The 16,821-nt window shown below is 42.2% G+C and overlaps 1 protein-coding gene across 9 annotated transcripts in view; it reads left to right on the top strand.

Moving 5' to 3' along the window:
- ERC2 (ELKS/RAB6-interacting/CAST family member 2) overlaps positions 1 to 9,244 on the top strand; it is a 907,015-nt gene extending 897,771 nt beyond the window's left edge. For 7 of the 9 annotated variants that reach the window (XM_058561400.1, XM_058561371.1, XM_058561380.1 and 4 more), the window contains one exon: positions 6,199 to 9,244. In XM_058561400.1, coding sequence (XP_058417383.1) covers positions 6,199 to 6,420 — 222 coding nt within the window. In that variant the 3' untranslated portion in view covers positions 6,421 to 9,244. The remainder of the gene's footprint in view (positions 1 to 6,198) is intronic. The other 2 variants (XR_009222735.1, XM_058561410.1) reach the window with 2 other exon arrangements.
- The last annotated feature ends 7,577 nt before the right edge of the window (positions 9,245 to 16,821 follow it).

Raw genomic sequence — 16,821 nt, 5'->3', positions numbered from 1 at the left:
AAAGTTTTTGAAGAAAAATATTAATTAAATGTGACAGGTATTATGGAAAGATTACAAAAATTGCGACGGTGGAACACAAAAGATCAAGGTTTAGAAAATCTTGACCTCATGGTAAAGAGAATGGGCTCAGGAGCTGAGAAGATGTGGGTTCAAATTAGGCCCCAGGAAGGTGAGAATTTGACCAAAAGCATTCAGTTCCCTTAAGCTTCAGTTTCCTTGCCTGTGTAAGGAGCTATCAACACCATCAGTATCATGGCACTGTCAGGCTTGTTTGAGATAATTCCTGTGAAGGCACGGAGCGCCGTGGGAGATGGCATGCACCAAACGTTAGCTATTAATAATTCTGACCACAGTAATAATGGCAAAAATAAATCTTACGGCCACATAGCAGTATACAGTGCGATTTTGATGTGCATATCTGAATTCATATTATTTCCTTCATTTGAAACATTGTGGGTGAGTCACAACCCTGGGCCCAGAAATCAAAGATGAAATCCACATCCAGAGTCTCTCAGTTTCCCCCCTTGGCCCAGCAAGCCCTGTCATCCCTAACAGCAGTTTGCAATTCTGAGCTGAAGGCTTGCTGGGCCCACCTCCACCTCCACCCCCACCCCCGGCCCCAGCCCTTCGAGCTCTGAAGTGTTACATTTTATTGCCCTGTGGAGCTGTAGGAGGCCACTGGCAAGGTAAAATGTTGCTCTCCACTCATATTTTTGAATTATGGCTTCAAGGTGGTTGCTCCTATCAAGAAAATTAAATGATTTAACATAATTTGTTGCCACTTTGATCACAACAATAATAAATAAATCTTCATGAGGAAAATGGGAAACCCATTCCGCCCCGTTTTAAAAGATGTTAAGTAATAACACAGATGTAGTTATAGAAATTTTTTTTTTTTTCTTGGAGCAGAAACGTCTCTATTGGGTTTTCCCATGAGCAGAGTCGCTTAGTGGAGTTGTTCTGCAGGATGCCCGCTGCCCCCGGAATGAACAGCTCTTCTCTTCAGACCTTGTTAATTAGCCGATCAGGGGCTCCTTTTATGTGGGCATCGTGTGCAGTGTCAGGGGCATCCGAGGCTGTTGTGAATGGGTGTCTGTTTTTGTACCTGGGGGCACACTGCACACATTTGGAGAGCACATGGAGAGTAATGGACATTAACCCAGATGTCAAAAATAGCCTGCGTTTTACTACTGTTATTAAACAGTTTCCCCTTTAACCCCTCCGTGTTTACCAAAGACCCCTTTCTCCCAGCCTGTTTCTGCAAATCACTACTGCAAGGGCAGGAGAAGAAAGCCATAATCGGGCAGGTGTCTTTATTCCAAAGAAAAACAGTCTGAAGGAATATTTGTGAGACACCACACGTTTATAGCCTGGTCTCCTGGGGGTACTTGTCCCGGGTGGAATCTTACTGCGCTGGGCTTGTCCGCCCCACCCCCACACGCACCCCCACCCCTGCACAACGGCAGAGTTCCCTTCCGAAGAACCACGTCAAGAGCGTTGATCCCACCCAGTACTGATTTTTTCACAATGGAATTAGCTTTCTATTCTGCTATGGTACCAGTTACACATTCTTTGGTTTGAAAAATCCAAGAAGTTCAACAAAAAAAGATTCTAAAGGGGGAAAATTTAAAAACACCACCCAGAGATAATTAACAATATTCTGGCACATGCATTTGCAAGTGTTTATGCTTCTGTGTGTTGATGCAAAAATGAGATTGAACTAGACATATAGAATTGTAATCTGCTTTTTCCACTGAAAAATTGTGGACATCTTTCCATATCAAAAAAATTACACCGGGGGCCGGCCCGGTGGCGCAAGCGGTTAAGTGCGCGCGCTCCGCTGCGGCGGCCCGGGGTTCGCTGGTTCGGATCCCGGGCGCGCACCGACGCACTGTTTGGTAAGCCATGCTGTGGCGGCGTCCCATATAAAGTGGAGGAAGATGGGCACCGATGTTAGCCCAGGGCCGTCTTCCTCAGCAAAAAAAAGAGGAGGATTGGTGGATGTTAGCTCAGGGCTGATCTCCTCACAAAAAAAAAAAAAAAAAAAAAAATTACACCATAATTGTCATATAGTCAATAAATCTTAAGCATGCCTATCGCAGCTCCCTGTTCATTTCCTCCGAGGCACAAATTTTAAAAATCCTCATTCTGTTATTTACTTTTGTATCTATTTGTTGTCTCTCTTACTCCGGAAAATACAGGCTCCATGGACATAGATTTTGTCTGTTTTTTTTTTTTACCATTATATCCCTGACACTAAGCGCACTGCCTGACACGGAGTCTATATTAGTTCTATTGCTGCATAAAAAATTACCACAAACTTAGTGACTTAAAACAACACCCACTTATCTTCAAGTTCTGTAGGTCAGAAGACCAATTGGGCTCCACTGGGTTCTCTCCTTAGAGTCTCATAAGGCCCAAAGTCAAGGTCTCGGCCAGGCTGACCTTTAACCTGGAGCCTCTGGGGCAGCACCCACTCCAAGCTCATTCTAGTTGTCAGAAGAATTCAGTTCCTTGTGGTTGTAGGACTGAGGGCCCTGTTTCCTTGCTGGCTGTCAGCTGAGGGCTACTCTTGGATCCTACAGGACACTCTCAGGTCCTTGCCCTGTGGCTCCCTCCATCTCAGCGTAGCAAACTTGACTTTCTCTTCTATTACCAGCAAGAGAAAAGTCTCTGCTATTAAAGGGCTCCTGTGGTAAAATTAGGTCCATTTGGATCATCTCCCTTTTGACTAACTGAAAGTCAACTGATTGGTAACCTTAACTACATCTATAGGGTAGCAGAATCATGGTGGGAGATGTTCACAGCCCTGGTGCCAGGGATTAGAGCAGGAATCTTTGGAGGGGGCAGTGACTGTAGGCTTCTGCCTGCTCTAGGTGCTCTCCACTGCCTGTGGCATGAATGATTGAATTAACTTGTTCCCTAAACTGCGCAAGGCACAGGGGATCCTAAGTGAGCAAGACTGGCCTGCCCCTGCCCTCGTAGAACTTATAGCCTAGACCAGGGCTATTCAATAGAAATATAGGCAAGCCACATCTGTAGTTTTGAGTTTTCCAGTAGCCACATTAAAAAGAGTAATAAGAAATAGGTGAAATTAATTGTAACAATATATTTAATCGGATCCAAGATATCCAAGATATCACTTTAACATGAAATCAATATAAAAAAGCTGAATTCATACTAAATCTTCAAAATCCGGTGTATATTTTACACTTATAGCATGTCTCAGTTTGGACTAGTCATATTTCAAGTGCTGAATAGCCACACGTGACCAGTGGCTACCATATTGGATAGTAAACGTCTAGACAAGTCACCAAAAGGGAAGAGTACAGTATGTGTGAGTCTTCCTGTGCTGCATCCCACAGTCAGGAGGGTCAGGAAAGGCTTCCAGGGAAGAAGTGACAGCTAAACTGAGACTGAAGAATAAGTAGGGATCGATCAGTCAAGGGTTGGCGTAAATGCACGTCAGACAGAAAGGCAAGTTTGTGAGATGAGACGAGAAAGCTCTAGGACTGCAGAAGCACATTCCGCGTAGGTGGAACATGAAGCGTTGAGCTGGAGAGAGAGAGGCCAGATGGGGCCTCACCAGCATGGGCAGGAGTCCGTCCTCCATCCTGAGGACAATGGGATTGTACATGAAGGTTGTAAAGGGGGAATGCAAGACAAAGTAGATGTCGCTATTGAAAAAGCACTGTTGGCTGCGCAGGTGAGAATGCAGAGTTGTGTGCTGGGTGAGAGGATGCCTGGGGACGGATTGGGCCTGCTGTGACCATCCAGGTGAGGGAGGCCTGGCTGCAGTGGGCAGCTGCCCAGATCGCCTCATTGCTGGAAGTCAAGATTCCTTTTGTTAAATTTTTTTTAAACATATACTTATTTGCCCCTCAACAAGGGATCATCTGCATTTCTAAGTGCTGGCAATGTCATTTGAGTTTTTTTCTCTCAAATCCATTTAGGCCTTCTGGTGAATGGATTGTCTGATTGAAGAAGTGGCAACACTTTTTGCGAGTTCTCTTTTCCACAGCACAAACCTTACCAGAAAGCAGTGTGCGGCTGTTGTGAGGCACTGTAGTCTGCCTTGTGACCTGTTACCCAGCTGGAAATCTTTCTCTCAACTGAATAAATGATTGTTCTTTGCTACTTTATCTTGGAAAAACATCAAGGACATTGGACATTTGCTGTAATTATTTTTCACTCGTTTCCCCATCTGTAAAATATGACCGGCACATTTTAGTACTACTTTGGGTTTCTCTTTACCTTTTAATCATGTGGCCTTTTAATATATTGGTCAGCCCTTTAAAAGGATGATTAAGAAATGCCTAATGCACAAAAGAATTAGAGCTATGCACAGCTCATGAAGCAGAAAGTGTGCTCTGACTTACAATTTTCATACAAAGTTTGCAGATTTTATGTGCCAGAATGAGTAATATGATCTGCTCTAGGAACTCCCTAGTTTTCTGGCTCTGCAAAAGTCATTTTTTTGCCCCGATTCAAGTTTCTTAACCAGAAGGGTTACACCAAACTCCTCAGAGTATGAATTAACAGAGTTCATCCAAGCCACATATTTCATTGGTGCTGTTTAACGATGGCTTGAAATAACTGCCTACCTGTGCAGACACTGGGATGTTTGGCGCACTCGTTAGTCGGTGTGATTTGAGAAACGCTGTGTATCAATGACCAAATCAGACTGCCCCGGCTGTATATAAAAAGTGGCTCACACGTGTGTGAGTGTGTTTGTTTGATCTTTCCCCTCCCTGCCGTATTCCCCAGATAGCTGCACTATTGCCATGTGCCTGGAAACTCCCGAAGTATTTGAAGGCCACATGTGAATGATAATGACGCAGGCACACAAAGTGAAGCATCAGCAGGGAAGAAAGTCATCGTCTGAAGGGTCGACGTGGGATGCTGCTCTCTTCTTCCCCATTTACTGCTTCCACACCTGGAGCCCCTCCTGGGACAGTCAGAAAACTTAGGGTGCTCCTGGATACCTGTTCCCCAGGGCATGAAATATGCAGATGGATTCATTCTGCTGCATTTACGTTTAGGGTTGAGCATAGCCACACACCACTGGATGTGGGGATGAAAGCCAGCTTTGTCTCATTCTGCTCTATTTAGGGAGATACCAATATTCTTTTTTAAAATATGTTTTTATTGTGGTAAAATAGACATAAAAAATGTTACCATTTTAACCAGTTTAAGTGTAAATTAAGTGGCATTACGTACATACATAGAGTTGTACAACCAACACTACCATCCACTTTCAGAACTTTTTTATTGCTCCAAACAGAATCTCTGTACTCACTAAGCAATAATTCTCCATTCCTCCCTCCCCTCCAGCCCCTGGTAACCTCTAATCTATTTTCTACATCTATGAATTTGTCTATTCTAGCTAGATACTTCATGGAAGTGGAGTCATACCATATTTGTCCTTGGGTGCCTGGCTTATTTCCCTTAGCGTGATGTCTTCAATGTTCATCCATGTTGTAGCATATGTCAGAACATCATTTCTTTTTAGGGCTGAATAATATTCCATTGGGTGGACATACACATTTTATTTATCCGTTCATCTGTTGATGGACACTTGGGGCGTTGTTTTTACCTTTTGACTACTGTGAATAACACTGCTATGAACTTTTGTGTACAAGTATCTGTTTGAGTCCCTGTTTTCCATTCTTCTGAGTATATACCTAGGAGTGGAATTGCTGGGTCCAGTATTCTTTTAAATTGTTGCTCTTAGATGGTTTTAAGTGAATGTTAAGTTTTCTGGTGTCTTGACCATCTTTAACTCTCTAATCCCTATAAAGTCAAGTTAAAAATAATTTTAAAACCATACTCATTGTAGAAAAGTGTGGAGAGAAAAAAATTGACGCATAATCTGATCACGTAGAAATAATCACTGAAACATTGTGGCATATTTCCTTTCAATGTCTTTTTGCCTATCAAGAGGCATCTGTGCCTATATGTGACAGATTTGGAAAGAGGCCTCTTCTCAGATGTGTTTGCAGGACATAACTTTCTGTTCACGTTATCCTTCCTCTATGCTTGCTCCCCATTGCCGCCCACTTCCCAAGCCCAACCAACCCCAACCAAAGAGAGTGGTGAAGGGTCAGTGCAGGGGGGCAGGGGGAGCATCTGCCAGGATTCTCTCCGATAGCATTGCCAGTTACTTTCCGTGCTAAACTATGTGCTTTCTTGTTGCAGCTATCAGAAGGGCTGACTAAAGGGAGAGCGCAGCTCTGCAGCAGTATTCTGATAATCTATTGCAGTGCGGCTCATCACTGTCCATCACCATTTGGAACGCTCATCAGGACTGAAGAGGAGTTTTCACTTTCATTATTGAGCACAGTTCTGTTCGACTTGATATTTCCTTCATCATCTCATGTTATTTCTCCTGGATTCAGATGTGTTGGAAAGGAAGAATGAGGAGGAGGAGAAAAATGACAGATCCTCTGTTTTTTGTCAGGATTTGGGCATTTAAAATGTGATCATCTCTTCTGAATGTCATTATTTGATAACATTTTACTTATGTTACTTAAACATCATTGGATAAATTTGAACTCCTTGGGATTTTTCACTGTGGATTCAGCTTCTGTTGGACAACTAGCTTCATCTCCACTTTTCCTGCTGGTTCAGTCTAAGTGGTCATTCCTAATGCATTAGATTATCAAAAAGTGTAAATTCTGTGAGTGAGTGGTGTTGGCAGTGTTTGTGTACCAAGATGCATGGAGTGTTTGACAAAGAAACCAAAACACCAAAAATGGAGAGCCTTTACCCTCCTCTATTTCTTTAATCCGCTGTTGGAATAACCACATTTTGATGGTGTAACCAGTAGTTACCTCTGGGCCAGGTTGGAAATGAAATCAATTTTTTAAACCACTACTACTTGCCAAGAAATCGCCTTATGAGAACATGGTGTGTGTCTCTGACAATGTGTGGCATGTCTAAATTGATTATTCATGAGTTTATCTACCCTGCTTCTATGCTGGAGAGTGGCAAGAGCCTGAGGCACTTGCTTATTTCTATCCCAGTGTCCCTGCATCCCCACGGCTGGGTTGTGACCAAGCCTTAGACTCTTACCACTCCAGTGCATACAGGTCTCCATGAAGAAGCTGGGACGCATTCAAATTTCAAGATCCAAATGCTGTGCAAACAGTGTAAGCTTAGATCTGCAAATGAAAGGTCATTTCTCATTTTTTTTTAAATGTCTCCAACATGGATTCCAAAACATTTTCAGCATCAAACATGAAAACATTGATGAATGAGGAATTATCACAAAAGCTGTGTATCTGTATATAGCTCTACACAACATGTTTGTGGGTACAGAGTCATTATTCAAAGCACATGGCCAGGGAAAGAGACCAAATTTTGAGGTCTTTTACATACAGTGACATGGTACTAAGGAGAATTAAAATCCTCCTGCTTCCTCTGAAGATTAAAAAAAAAAATTAAAGTTGTTATAACTTCATAGAACTGATGGGCAAATCTGGCAAACATGTGCAACTCTTGTATTGATCCATTTTCTTGTCAATGGAAGACACCCTTCCACGTGTGTGCAAGTGGGAGATGAAAATCTGCAGTTTTAAAGGACAAACCGTGAATTTAAGCATGAGTGGCCTTAATAAAATAGTTGTCTTTCTTTGCTGCTGTGGAAAGGATTCTTAATAGATGTTCCTGAAGTCTTGCATTGAATTTAGTCATTATTCCTTTTTAAAATGTTGGTGCAATTAACTCCGGACCTCTCCCGTGAGCCATAGAGATATTTAAGACAGTCACCTTATTTGTGGGGGAAGATGAAACTGTCTGAGTTGCACTGTTCATCCTTGGTGCATTAGGAGTAACATATTCAAGCAGGTTTCTTGCTTCTGGCTTTGTTCTCGTCGTCAGTAAGTATAGCGAACTATGTAAAGCTTACGTGTTGCATAAACAATCCAAATACATTCATGTTCAAAAAATTTGTCCTTTACCTATCAAAGGGACCTGGGTCTTGATTGGAGAAATGAGCAGAGTTCTTTGCAAGTGTATTTAGCACATTTTGACATAACGTCGCACTGAAAACCCAGGCCACAAACATGTCCCCGTGAACAGTTTGGGTGTCTTCAAATAGGCGGTCCTCAGTGCCTCCTACAGCCAGGTCCTGATCTAAACTCTGCAACTGAATACTTGAAGTAGGAAGTAGGAAATCCACTAGGGAAAATAGGGTCCTCGAAACGGAAAATGCAACCAACCGTGTATGGTTAGCTCCTCCTAAGTATGTGCCAATTTTGTCACAACTATTGTTTTGGGGATCATTTTTTTGCCCCATTTTTGTTGGTTTAAAGTATTATTGATCTTACCTTTATGGGAGCGTATCATTTAGTCCTTTAAAAATTAAATTCTGTCTAGCATAGCATCTTTCCGCATTTCATGTACTATTCTCTGATGTTGAGGGTTACCAAAAAAATTCCCTTTTCACATATGAAAAATAGTCTCTGGGTTTACAACAAACACTGTGATGTTGGGAAGATACTTCCTTTGCGCAAACTCGAGCAAGTTCCCCTCTAATCGCAATGAAGGTGAAAAAAAAGTTGAGGCTAACCTTTAGGAGACGTTGGTCTTTTTGCTCTGTGCAAAAGCAGGCTTGTACTTTATACCCCGTTTGATTTCGATGTACAGTCTCGATTTTGTATTTAATGATTTTTGTGTATCCAGTATGCACGTTAACAGCGTGTCAACTTTCATTTGAAAGTGGGTTTCAATTTACTTTTTAAACAGTGTTTATGACGAGACCTCACACGTGTTGACATAAGCTCTATCTGAGATGTTTTTGTGCCGAGTGGCGTCTGAATGCTGCCGGGGTCAGTGTATCTAGTTCTCAGAGACCCTCATTTGATAGTGCTTCTTGTAACTTTTCTTCAAGTGAGTGGCATGTGGGTTGTGATATTGACCATGTGATTATGGACTTCGATATGAAAAAAATACCTAAAACTAAGGAACCCTCAGAAACTACCAGTGGGCATGTATTAGCCAGTCATTGTAACCTCGTGTCTAGTAGAAGTACAATGTACAAGGTATGTACAGTTCATAAATTTGTTATCATGTGTATGAGAAGTACTTTGTGCTGATCGCCTTATTTATATTCATCAAATAAACTTTGTTTCTTTCTGAAGTGAGTTCATTCCATCTCTAATAAATGCTTCACTTGTGGTAGTTTCTAGTCTTTTTTGGGTCATGAATCCCCATTTGAAGAACCAGTGGACTTGAAGAAAAAAGAAAAGGGAAGTTATGGACTCAGTTTACCGGAATACCCAAGGTGTAAGTTTCCCTTCATGCATAGCCGGATCTCAAGTTTCCTATTAAGAAATTAAGTTATCAGTGGTGTCTCCCTTCTTCCTTCTCTCCCTCTTCCCCTTCCCTTTTTGCCTTTTTCTCTCCCTTTATCCCTCCTTTTCTTCCTCCTTCCCACCTTTTCTCCTTTCCCTTTTTCTTCCTCTTCCTCCCTCCCTCCCTTCCTCTCTGCCTCCTTGTTTCCTCCGCACCTTCCGTGGAGCTGACGTCAGTGCCTGTTAGGTTCTCTCCACTTGGTGGCAAGGATGACTCCCAACAGCTTTGAGGATTCTTGGATTTCAGAGAGAGACTCCCTCTCTCCCAGCATCCATATTGGCCCCTTAAGGGACTCTTATTGGTCCTTTTTGGATCGTGCATCCAATTGCGTTTTTCAAGGGAGTTGGGAGGGTGAAGCCATGTGATTGACAGCCTCGCTGGATGTAGGAGGAGCAGTTTCCGAAGGGGAAAAATGAGCTCTATTCTGGAAGAGAGAGACAAGACAGCTGGGCAGGCAGAAATGATAGCTAGCCCTGCCATCACTTGGCTACACACACACAATCATCCAGAAAAATACACACACAAAATTATGCACTCAAGGGCTCACCAGCCTTCGCAGCCCCTCTGTGGATTGCAGTGGAGAACCAGCTCCTGCTTTCTTTAAAGGTTTGAATTATACTCCAGGAAATGAATTACCAATTCTTACCATTATTGCGATTAAAGAGTAATGGATTATCAGAGCTAGAAAGTATGTTAGATGTCATGTAATCCAATATCCTCATTTTAAAGATGGAGAAACTGAGGCCCAGTCAAAAGTGACTGATCCAAGGATATATGGTAAATTCAGTGCAATCCAAGACTGTCCCCAGAGCTCCTGAAACAGGAATGTGTGTCCCTGAAGACTCTCTGGGGAGGAGAGGATGGGACAAAATCTCCCCCCAGTTGGCCCTTGATGACACAGGGGAAATATTTGGTTTCTGTACGTAAAGACTCAAAACCACAGGGTGTGAAATTCTCTCACAGTCAGGCACATTTCTGGGCGACCTGCAAAGACGTTTGCCCTTTTCATTATGATGCCTTTTTGTAGAAAAAGAACTTTTGTTGGACAGGAATTTCTTACCTCATAGCGCTTCCTGAAGTGGCCGGATTGTGTAAACCCAGCCGGCCAGATGGAGCCCCTGCCCCTTTCCCCACAAACCAGTCCTCTGGTGAGAAAGGTGCCCCTCCACACACTGCTGGACTCAGCTGCAAGTCAACCCGTACCTTCAGTGCCGTCCAAGTCCTTAGACTTAATTTTGGTGCACCTGAGGTTTTGACCTTAAAAATCTGCCTTGACTGCTTCTAGTATCTGTGAACCTCTGTTACAAGAGACTGGAGAGCCGCTCTCATTCTTGGAATTGCTAATCCATAATAATCATCATACTACTAATAAGTAAGCATGGGTAAAATAATTGAACAGTGTCGAGCGTTTACTAGGAGCCAGGCCATAGCACTGAGCACTGATGCGCATCTGCTCGTCTATTCCTGACCCTCGTCCTGTGAAGTGGATGCTGTCATGATCCACACTTTACAATGAGGGAAACGGAGGCCCATGGAGATGACCAGCAACAGTGTACAGTGATAGAGCATTTCTTTGGTGCTAGCATTGTGCTAAAGGCCGTGCTTATGTGAACCCATTTGTTCTCACAGTAATCCCATGAGGCAGGTACTATTACTATCCTCACTTTACAGACAGGGAAAAAAAGGCCCAGGGAGCTTACATACCTCACCCAGGGGCCCCCAGATGGTATGTGGTGGAGCCAGGCCTTGAACCCAGTGCTGGCAAGCCCTTCTGCTTCGGGGATGCATCAGGCCCCAGGTCAGGTGTGTGGGACATGTGGGGCTGGGATTCAGATCCCCCTCACACCCAGCCAGAAGTGCTTCTGCGTTGTAAGTTTGGTCTTCAACATGGCTATACAGATCACGGGGGCTCGAACGAATTGATTGCTTCATCAGTGCCAGAGTTGACCCATGTGACAAGAGAATGCCAGTGGATCCCAGGGGAAATCAAGCCACATGTGAAAAGAGAACCCAGACAAAGCTGAGTACATTGGATTTAAATCTACTATCCATGGGCATCTCATTTCTTCTAAGGCCTCTGTGTCTGAGCACCACACCTCTGATCTCCTAGGCATCGTTGGGTTTGCAGGGTGGAGCATCTGGTGACAGGAGACTGGTCAGTTGTCCCCCGGTGGAAGAGGGCCTTGAGTGCCATGCTAAGGGCTTAAACCTAATGCTGTTGGCCATTGGTTCTCAACTTCAGTAATTTGATTACCACTCTCCTGGTTCTTGTTATATCTGAAGACAATATGCAGCCTTAGTTAAGTAATTTTTAAAAATTAAATGCACTCACTTTTTAATTTAAATAAATTTAACAAAAAAATGCCACTATCATAAATGAGAGAGAGTACGATCATTTGCCGTATATAGACATCACCAAATATAAGAACAATAAAAATCATGAAAACAAAGTTCTGAGCCTGAAGAAAGCTCTTTCTGTGTTAAAAACGGAGACAAACAAAGGTTAGAGAAGTGTTTCTAGGGATAAACGGAGAGTTTCTCTTCATTACTGAATTGGAAGGATTGACAAAAGACCGATGAAGGACTATTTGACCACGTGGCTCAGGGTTATTGAAGACTGCATCCGTGGACCACCTGTAATCATTTCAGGACCCTCTTTGATCTCTGAACTAAACTGCAGCAACAGAAATCCAGTGATGAAATTTTAAATAAACTTTATTTTTAATAGGGTGTAGTTTTTAGAACAGTCTTAAATTTATGGAAAAATTGAGCATATATTACAGAGAGTTTGCGTGTAACCTCCCCTCCCCCACACATACAGTTTCCTCTATTATTGAGATCTTACATTAGTATGATATATTTGTCACCAATTAAACCGACATTGATACATTGTTTTTGACTAAGGTCTATACTTCATTCAGATTTCCTAGTTTTTACCTGGTGTCCTTTTTCTGTCCCAGGAAAAATAACGTCCTTATTGTGTTCTCATCCAGAATACCACATTACTTTTAGCTGTCCTGTCTCCTTAGGCTCCTCTTGGCTGTGAGTTTCTCACACTATCCTTGGTTTTGATGACCTTGACAGTTTTGAGGAGTATGGGTCAGGTATATTGTAGGCTGCCCCTCTGCTGGGATTTGTCTGATCTCTTTCTAATGATTAGACTGGGGACATGGGTCATGGGAGGAAGAACTTGGAGGTAAAGCACCATTCTCATCACATCATATCAAGGGTACATACTATCAACATGGCTTTTTGCTGTGATGTTGACCTTGATCACCTGCCTGAGGTAGTGTTGTCAGGTTTCTCCACTGTAGTTACTCTTTTCCCCCATTTGTGATAGATTTGTAAAGTGCAGAGATGAATGATCAGATCTCTGTCTCAGATAGGATATCCTGCTGGCAGTGTGGAGGATGCACTGGCTAGAGAAGAAAAAGATTTCAAAAGCCTTTTGGACCAAAATTGTTTGAATCAACAGCTCCGTTGTTCTGACCAGTTTTCCCTTGTATTTGAAAATACCTTTGCTCCCTCTAGCCCTGCCTTCCCCTGTTGGATAACGTGAGCATCTATGGCAGAAATGATCAATGTGGGTGGAGTAGACCCTTTCCTAAATGCAGGGCAAAGCCGGCACTTCTATAGTTTAAAAACATATGTTGTCTGTGCCAACATTGTGACTTCACTTAGGGAGGACTCAGGAGAGAAACTTTGCATAAATTCAAGACAAAACTTCCATGTCTGCATACCTGCAACTCACTGGATAAGGACGTTATGGCTGTTTGAATTTGAGAGGAGAAATATGAGGATTTTTTTGGATAAGTGTATCTGTTAGGATTTTTTTACTTTGCAAGTATTCCCTTCACCCCAAGAGAACAGAACAAAAAAATTAACGCAAGATAACTTGAGCAAAAATAAATATATACATACACATACACGTATAATGTTTCATGCAATAAATAGCTTGGAGGTCATGGGTTTCAGGTGTGGCTTGTCCCAGGGGCTCAAATGACTTCTCACTTTCATTTTTTTCGTTTTGCTTCCTTCGTGTTAATCCATTCTTGAGCACTTTCAAGGTTGCACGTGAGACCCTAGACCCTACATTCCTCTCCCTAAAGGAGGAGTTGTGCAAGCTCCCCTGCTAGAAATGGAGCCCACTTCAATCTTGTGGATGAGAAAGAGGAAAAGGTGGATTCTCAAATAAGAAAGGAAAATGAATGCTGAGGAGGCAAATATCAAATGCACACAGCAGTATGCCATGTTCACAGCAAAACAACATTAGAGACTGGTTTATTTTTCCTTTGAATAGAGCTTTGATCCAGGATATGTGTTCAGGTGGAAACAGCATTAAGTTGGCAATCAAGACATCTCAACTAAAATCTCAATTTTGTAACAATTTTGCCACCCTTGCTCTTAGGTCGCATGCACTCATGTAACTGCGTGCACCCTCTGGGTCTGAATCTATCCAATGGGAATAACATGTCTTAACTACCTGACATGGGATACGAAAAGATAAAATGAGACAATAAATGAGAAAATTTTTAGAAAAAATGTTAACAACAACAAAAATCTCTCCATAACTGAAAGTCCTAGCGATCTCTCCATAACTGAAAGTCCTAGCGATCGCTCCATAACTGAAAGTCCTAGAGTGACTTGTTTCAATTTTTAGAACCTGTATTCAGAGAAGGATGTCTTCCTCCTTGTTGCTCAGGTATAGAGTTTTAAGGTGAATATATCAAGCCATAGACTTGAGAATAAAAGCCTTTGAGAAGGAACTATTGCTACATGCCACAACAGGATGGATCTCACATAATATCAGGTGAAAGTGGATGAACACAAGAGAACACACTATGATTCCATTTGTGTCAAGCTCAGAAACAGACAAAATTCATCTATGGGGTTAGGAGTCAGGATCCTAACCTTTGGGGTGTTAATAACTGGTAAGTGCACGAAAAAAGGTTTCTGGGATGCTGGCAATATTCTGATTTGACCTGGAAGTTGGTTACATAGTTATGTTCAGTTTACGAAAATTCATCAAGCAATATACTTATGATTTGTGTACTTCTATATCTGTATGTTATATCTCATTTAAAAGGTTTAACCTAAAAATATTTAACATCACTAAGCATTAATCCAGTTTCAAATTATAGAGGCTGGAAAACCAGGGCCTATGGAATGAATTTAGGCATTGGATAGTTCTTGTCTGGACAGCACTGTCTTTCTTAGAATTTTTTGACAGGGCAGTAGTGGAAGGCTTGGAGTCTGAGAGCTTGGGGAAGTGTTAGCTATACTTGCCCATTGTCCCCATTTCTCTCTAAAATGTTACACCTGACCAACTTCCCCCCAGTGTGTTACCTGCCTGATCCCTGAACGTATTTGAGTTTTCAGCCTCTGGAAATGTAAAAACCTGACACCACCACATCCCAAACAAGTGACCCTGGCTGGTTACTTAGCCTCTCTGTGTCTCTTTCCTCATCCTAAAATTCTAAAACATTCCCAGAGGGTTGTGTTTTTTTTTTTTTTCCAATCATCAAATGGGCACTTAACACAATGCCAGCCACACAATAATAGATTCTCAACAAATGGAAATGATAACTATTGTTGGTAGTAATATTATCATAAGTAGTAAAAATGTTTAATGAAATAAAATTGGGTCACTTGCTGACTCCCGGCCATTCTCTCATAAGAATTGCTGCCGAGCTGGTCCTTGTTCAGATCACATTTGCCACGTCAGGGTTTTCCTCGACCACGTTTAATAACCAGTTTCCACATCTGGATATTGGGGCTGTAAATTTTCCTGGTGACTGTTGCCAATGACAGAGAAGGAAAGACTTGTGTAATTACCACTTGTACTTCCACAAAACATGAGCTCAAGTCAAGAGCAAGGGTTCAGGACAGTAAAACACCAGATTTTTAAAGTGCAGGACAGATCTGCCCAACTTGTATGATAAGAAATGTGTGCCAGGTTAGAAAAACAGAAAAAAGACTAATAAGAGTGTGGCAAAGCACCACTGGAAGACTTTGCACTGGACAGGACCACTTCCCCTTTCCCTCCCAAATGCTGCACACGTCTGGAAGAAGAATTAAGGCTTTAGGATTAGCCAGGGGTTGGTTGGGAATCAGTACCTTTGCCTCTGGCCAAAATCCATGGCCTTGGTTTTCAGCATCGCTTTGGAAGTGCAGTTGTCTTGCTAAGTTTATTTTACAGCAAGGTTGTTTGCAAATGATGCTATGCTGTTCAACATTCTTCAAACAAGGTAGCTTAATGGGCTCCATGGAAATATCCCAAGACAGCAACACATTAGGACTTTTGGAAATGTTAAGACACCATAACTCCATTTGGAAATGCTCAATACTCTTTTGCAAGATGTTGGACTTGGCCCCAAACTTTTCTTGATGATTCTTTGATTTCCGAGCATCACGTTTCCAGTTTATGAGAAAGGACGTAGAGGCGGGTTGCAGGAAAGGAATTGTCTTGCCTTTGGATTCCCTCAGAGTGTTTGATTTTGGGAAAGAAGAAAATGGATAAACTTAAAAAAGTTGTTTTTCCCTGCAGTGTCTGTGCATTAGCAAGATAGCGTTCCTGTAGTAAGCTTAGGTTGAGTTTGGTGTTTCTGGAAGGAGCTGTCCACATCAGCACAGCACACCACGGGGGCTGAGAAAAGGTTAAGCAGGTTGAGCAGTGATAAGAGACAGAATTGGAATTTCTTAGGTTGACCAGTCCCAAATCTCCCAGACTTCCAGAAATATGAAGTCATAGGAGAAGAATTTCTCCAAGAGTCTGATTTGGCTGGTCAAAGAAACTGAAATTCAACAAATCCAAAAGTGACCACTAGGAATTCTTCAAGAAGCTCAGAGCACGGCATATGGCCATTTCTGAAAGTGTAGATGCCCTCCTACCAAGTTAATGAAATAGGCCTTATTTTCCTTCCGACAACAATGCTTTCATTGTTGTTTCATGTTGCCCCAAACCAGTCGAAATTGATAACAGAGTAGTTGATTTTAAATTACCAAAGACTCAAATAGGTAGAAAGGAATAAAAATTTGCTCCAGGTATTTTTAGGGGCTGGGCCTTTTGCAAAATTGGACAAGAGGAATCATTAGCAGCACTTTCTCCAGTAGATGGATTTTCTCTGCATACGCCATTGGAATTGTTAGCTCAAAGCATGGATTCCTCTTGGCTCACCAGGAAGTCTTCTCTTTTCCTGACTTTGGTTCATACAACTGCACCTATTGTCAAAAGTTTACAGCTGAAAAGAGGAAAGGGTATGTGACTGCAGAGTGAGGGTCAGCTCAAAGGTGAGTAATTGGATTCCAGATTTTGTACAATTCAGAGACAGTTTATGTCCATCTTTCCTCAGTCTCAACATCAGAGTAAATAACAAGATGCCCTTAAACCTTGGTGTGTGCTACAGATTGTCTCTGATGAAAAGAAAACACAAGCAGGGCCCCTTTATAGAACAATTCTCCCTT

Source organism: Diceros bicornis, chromosome 2 (genome assembly GCF_020826845.1).
Source record: "Diceros bicornis minor isolate mBicDic1 chromosome 2, mDicBic1.mat.cur, whole genome shotgun sequence".
Classification (NCBI taxonomy): domain Eukaryota; kingdom Metazoa; phylum Chordata; class Mammalia; order Perissodactyla; family Rhinocerotidae; genus Diceros; species Diceros bicornis.
The sequence above is the reverse complement of the archived record's forward strand: the minus strand, read 5'-3'. Positions and strand labels throughout refer to the sequence as shown.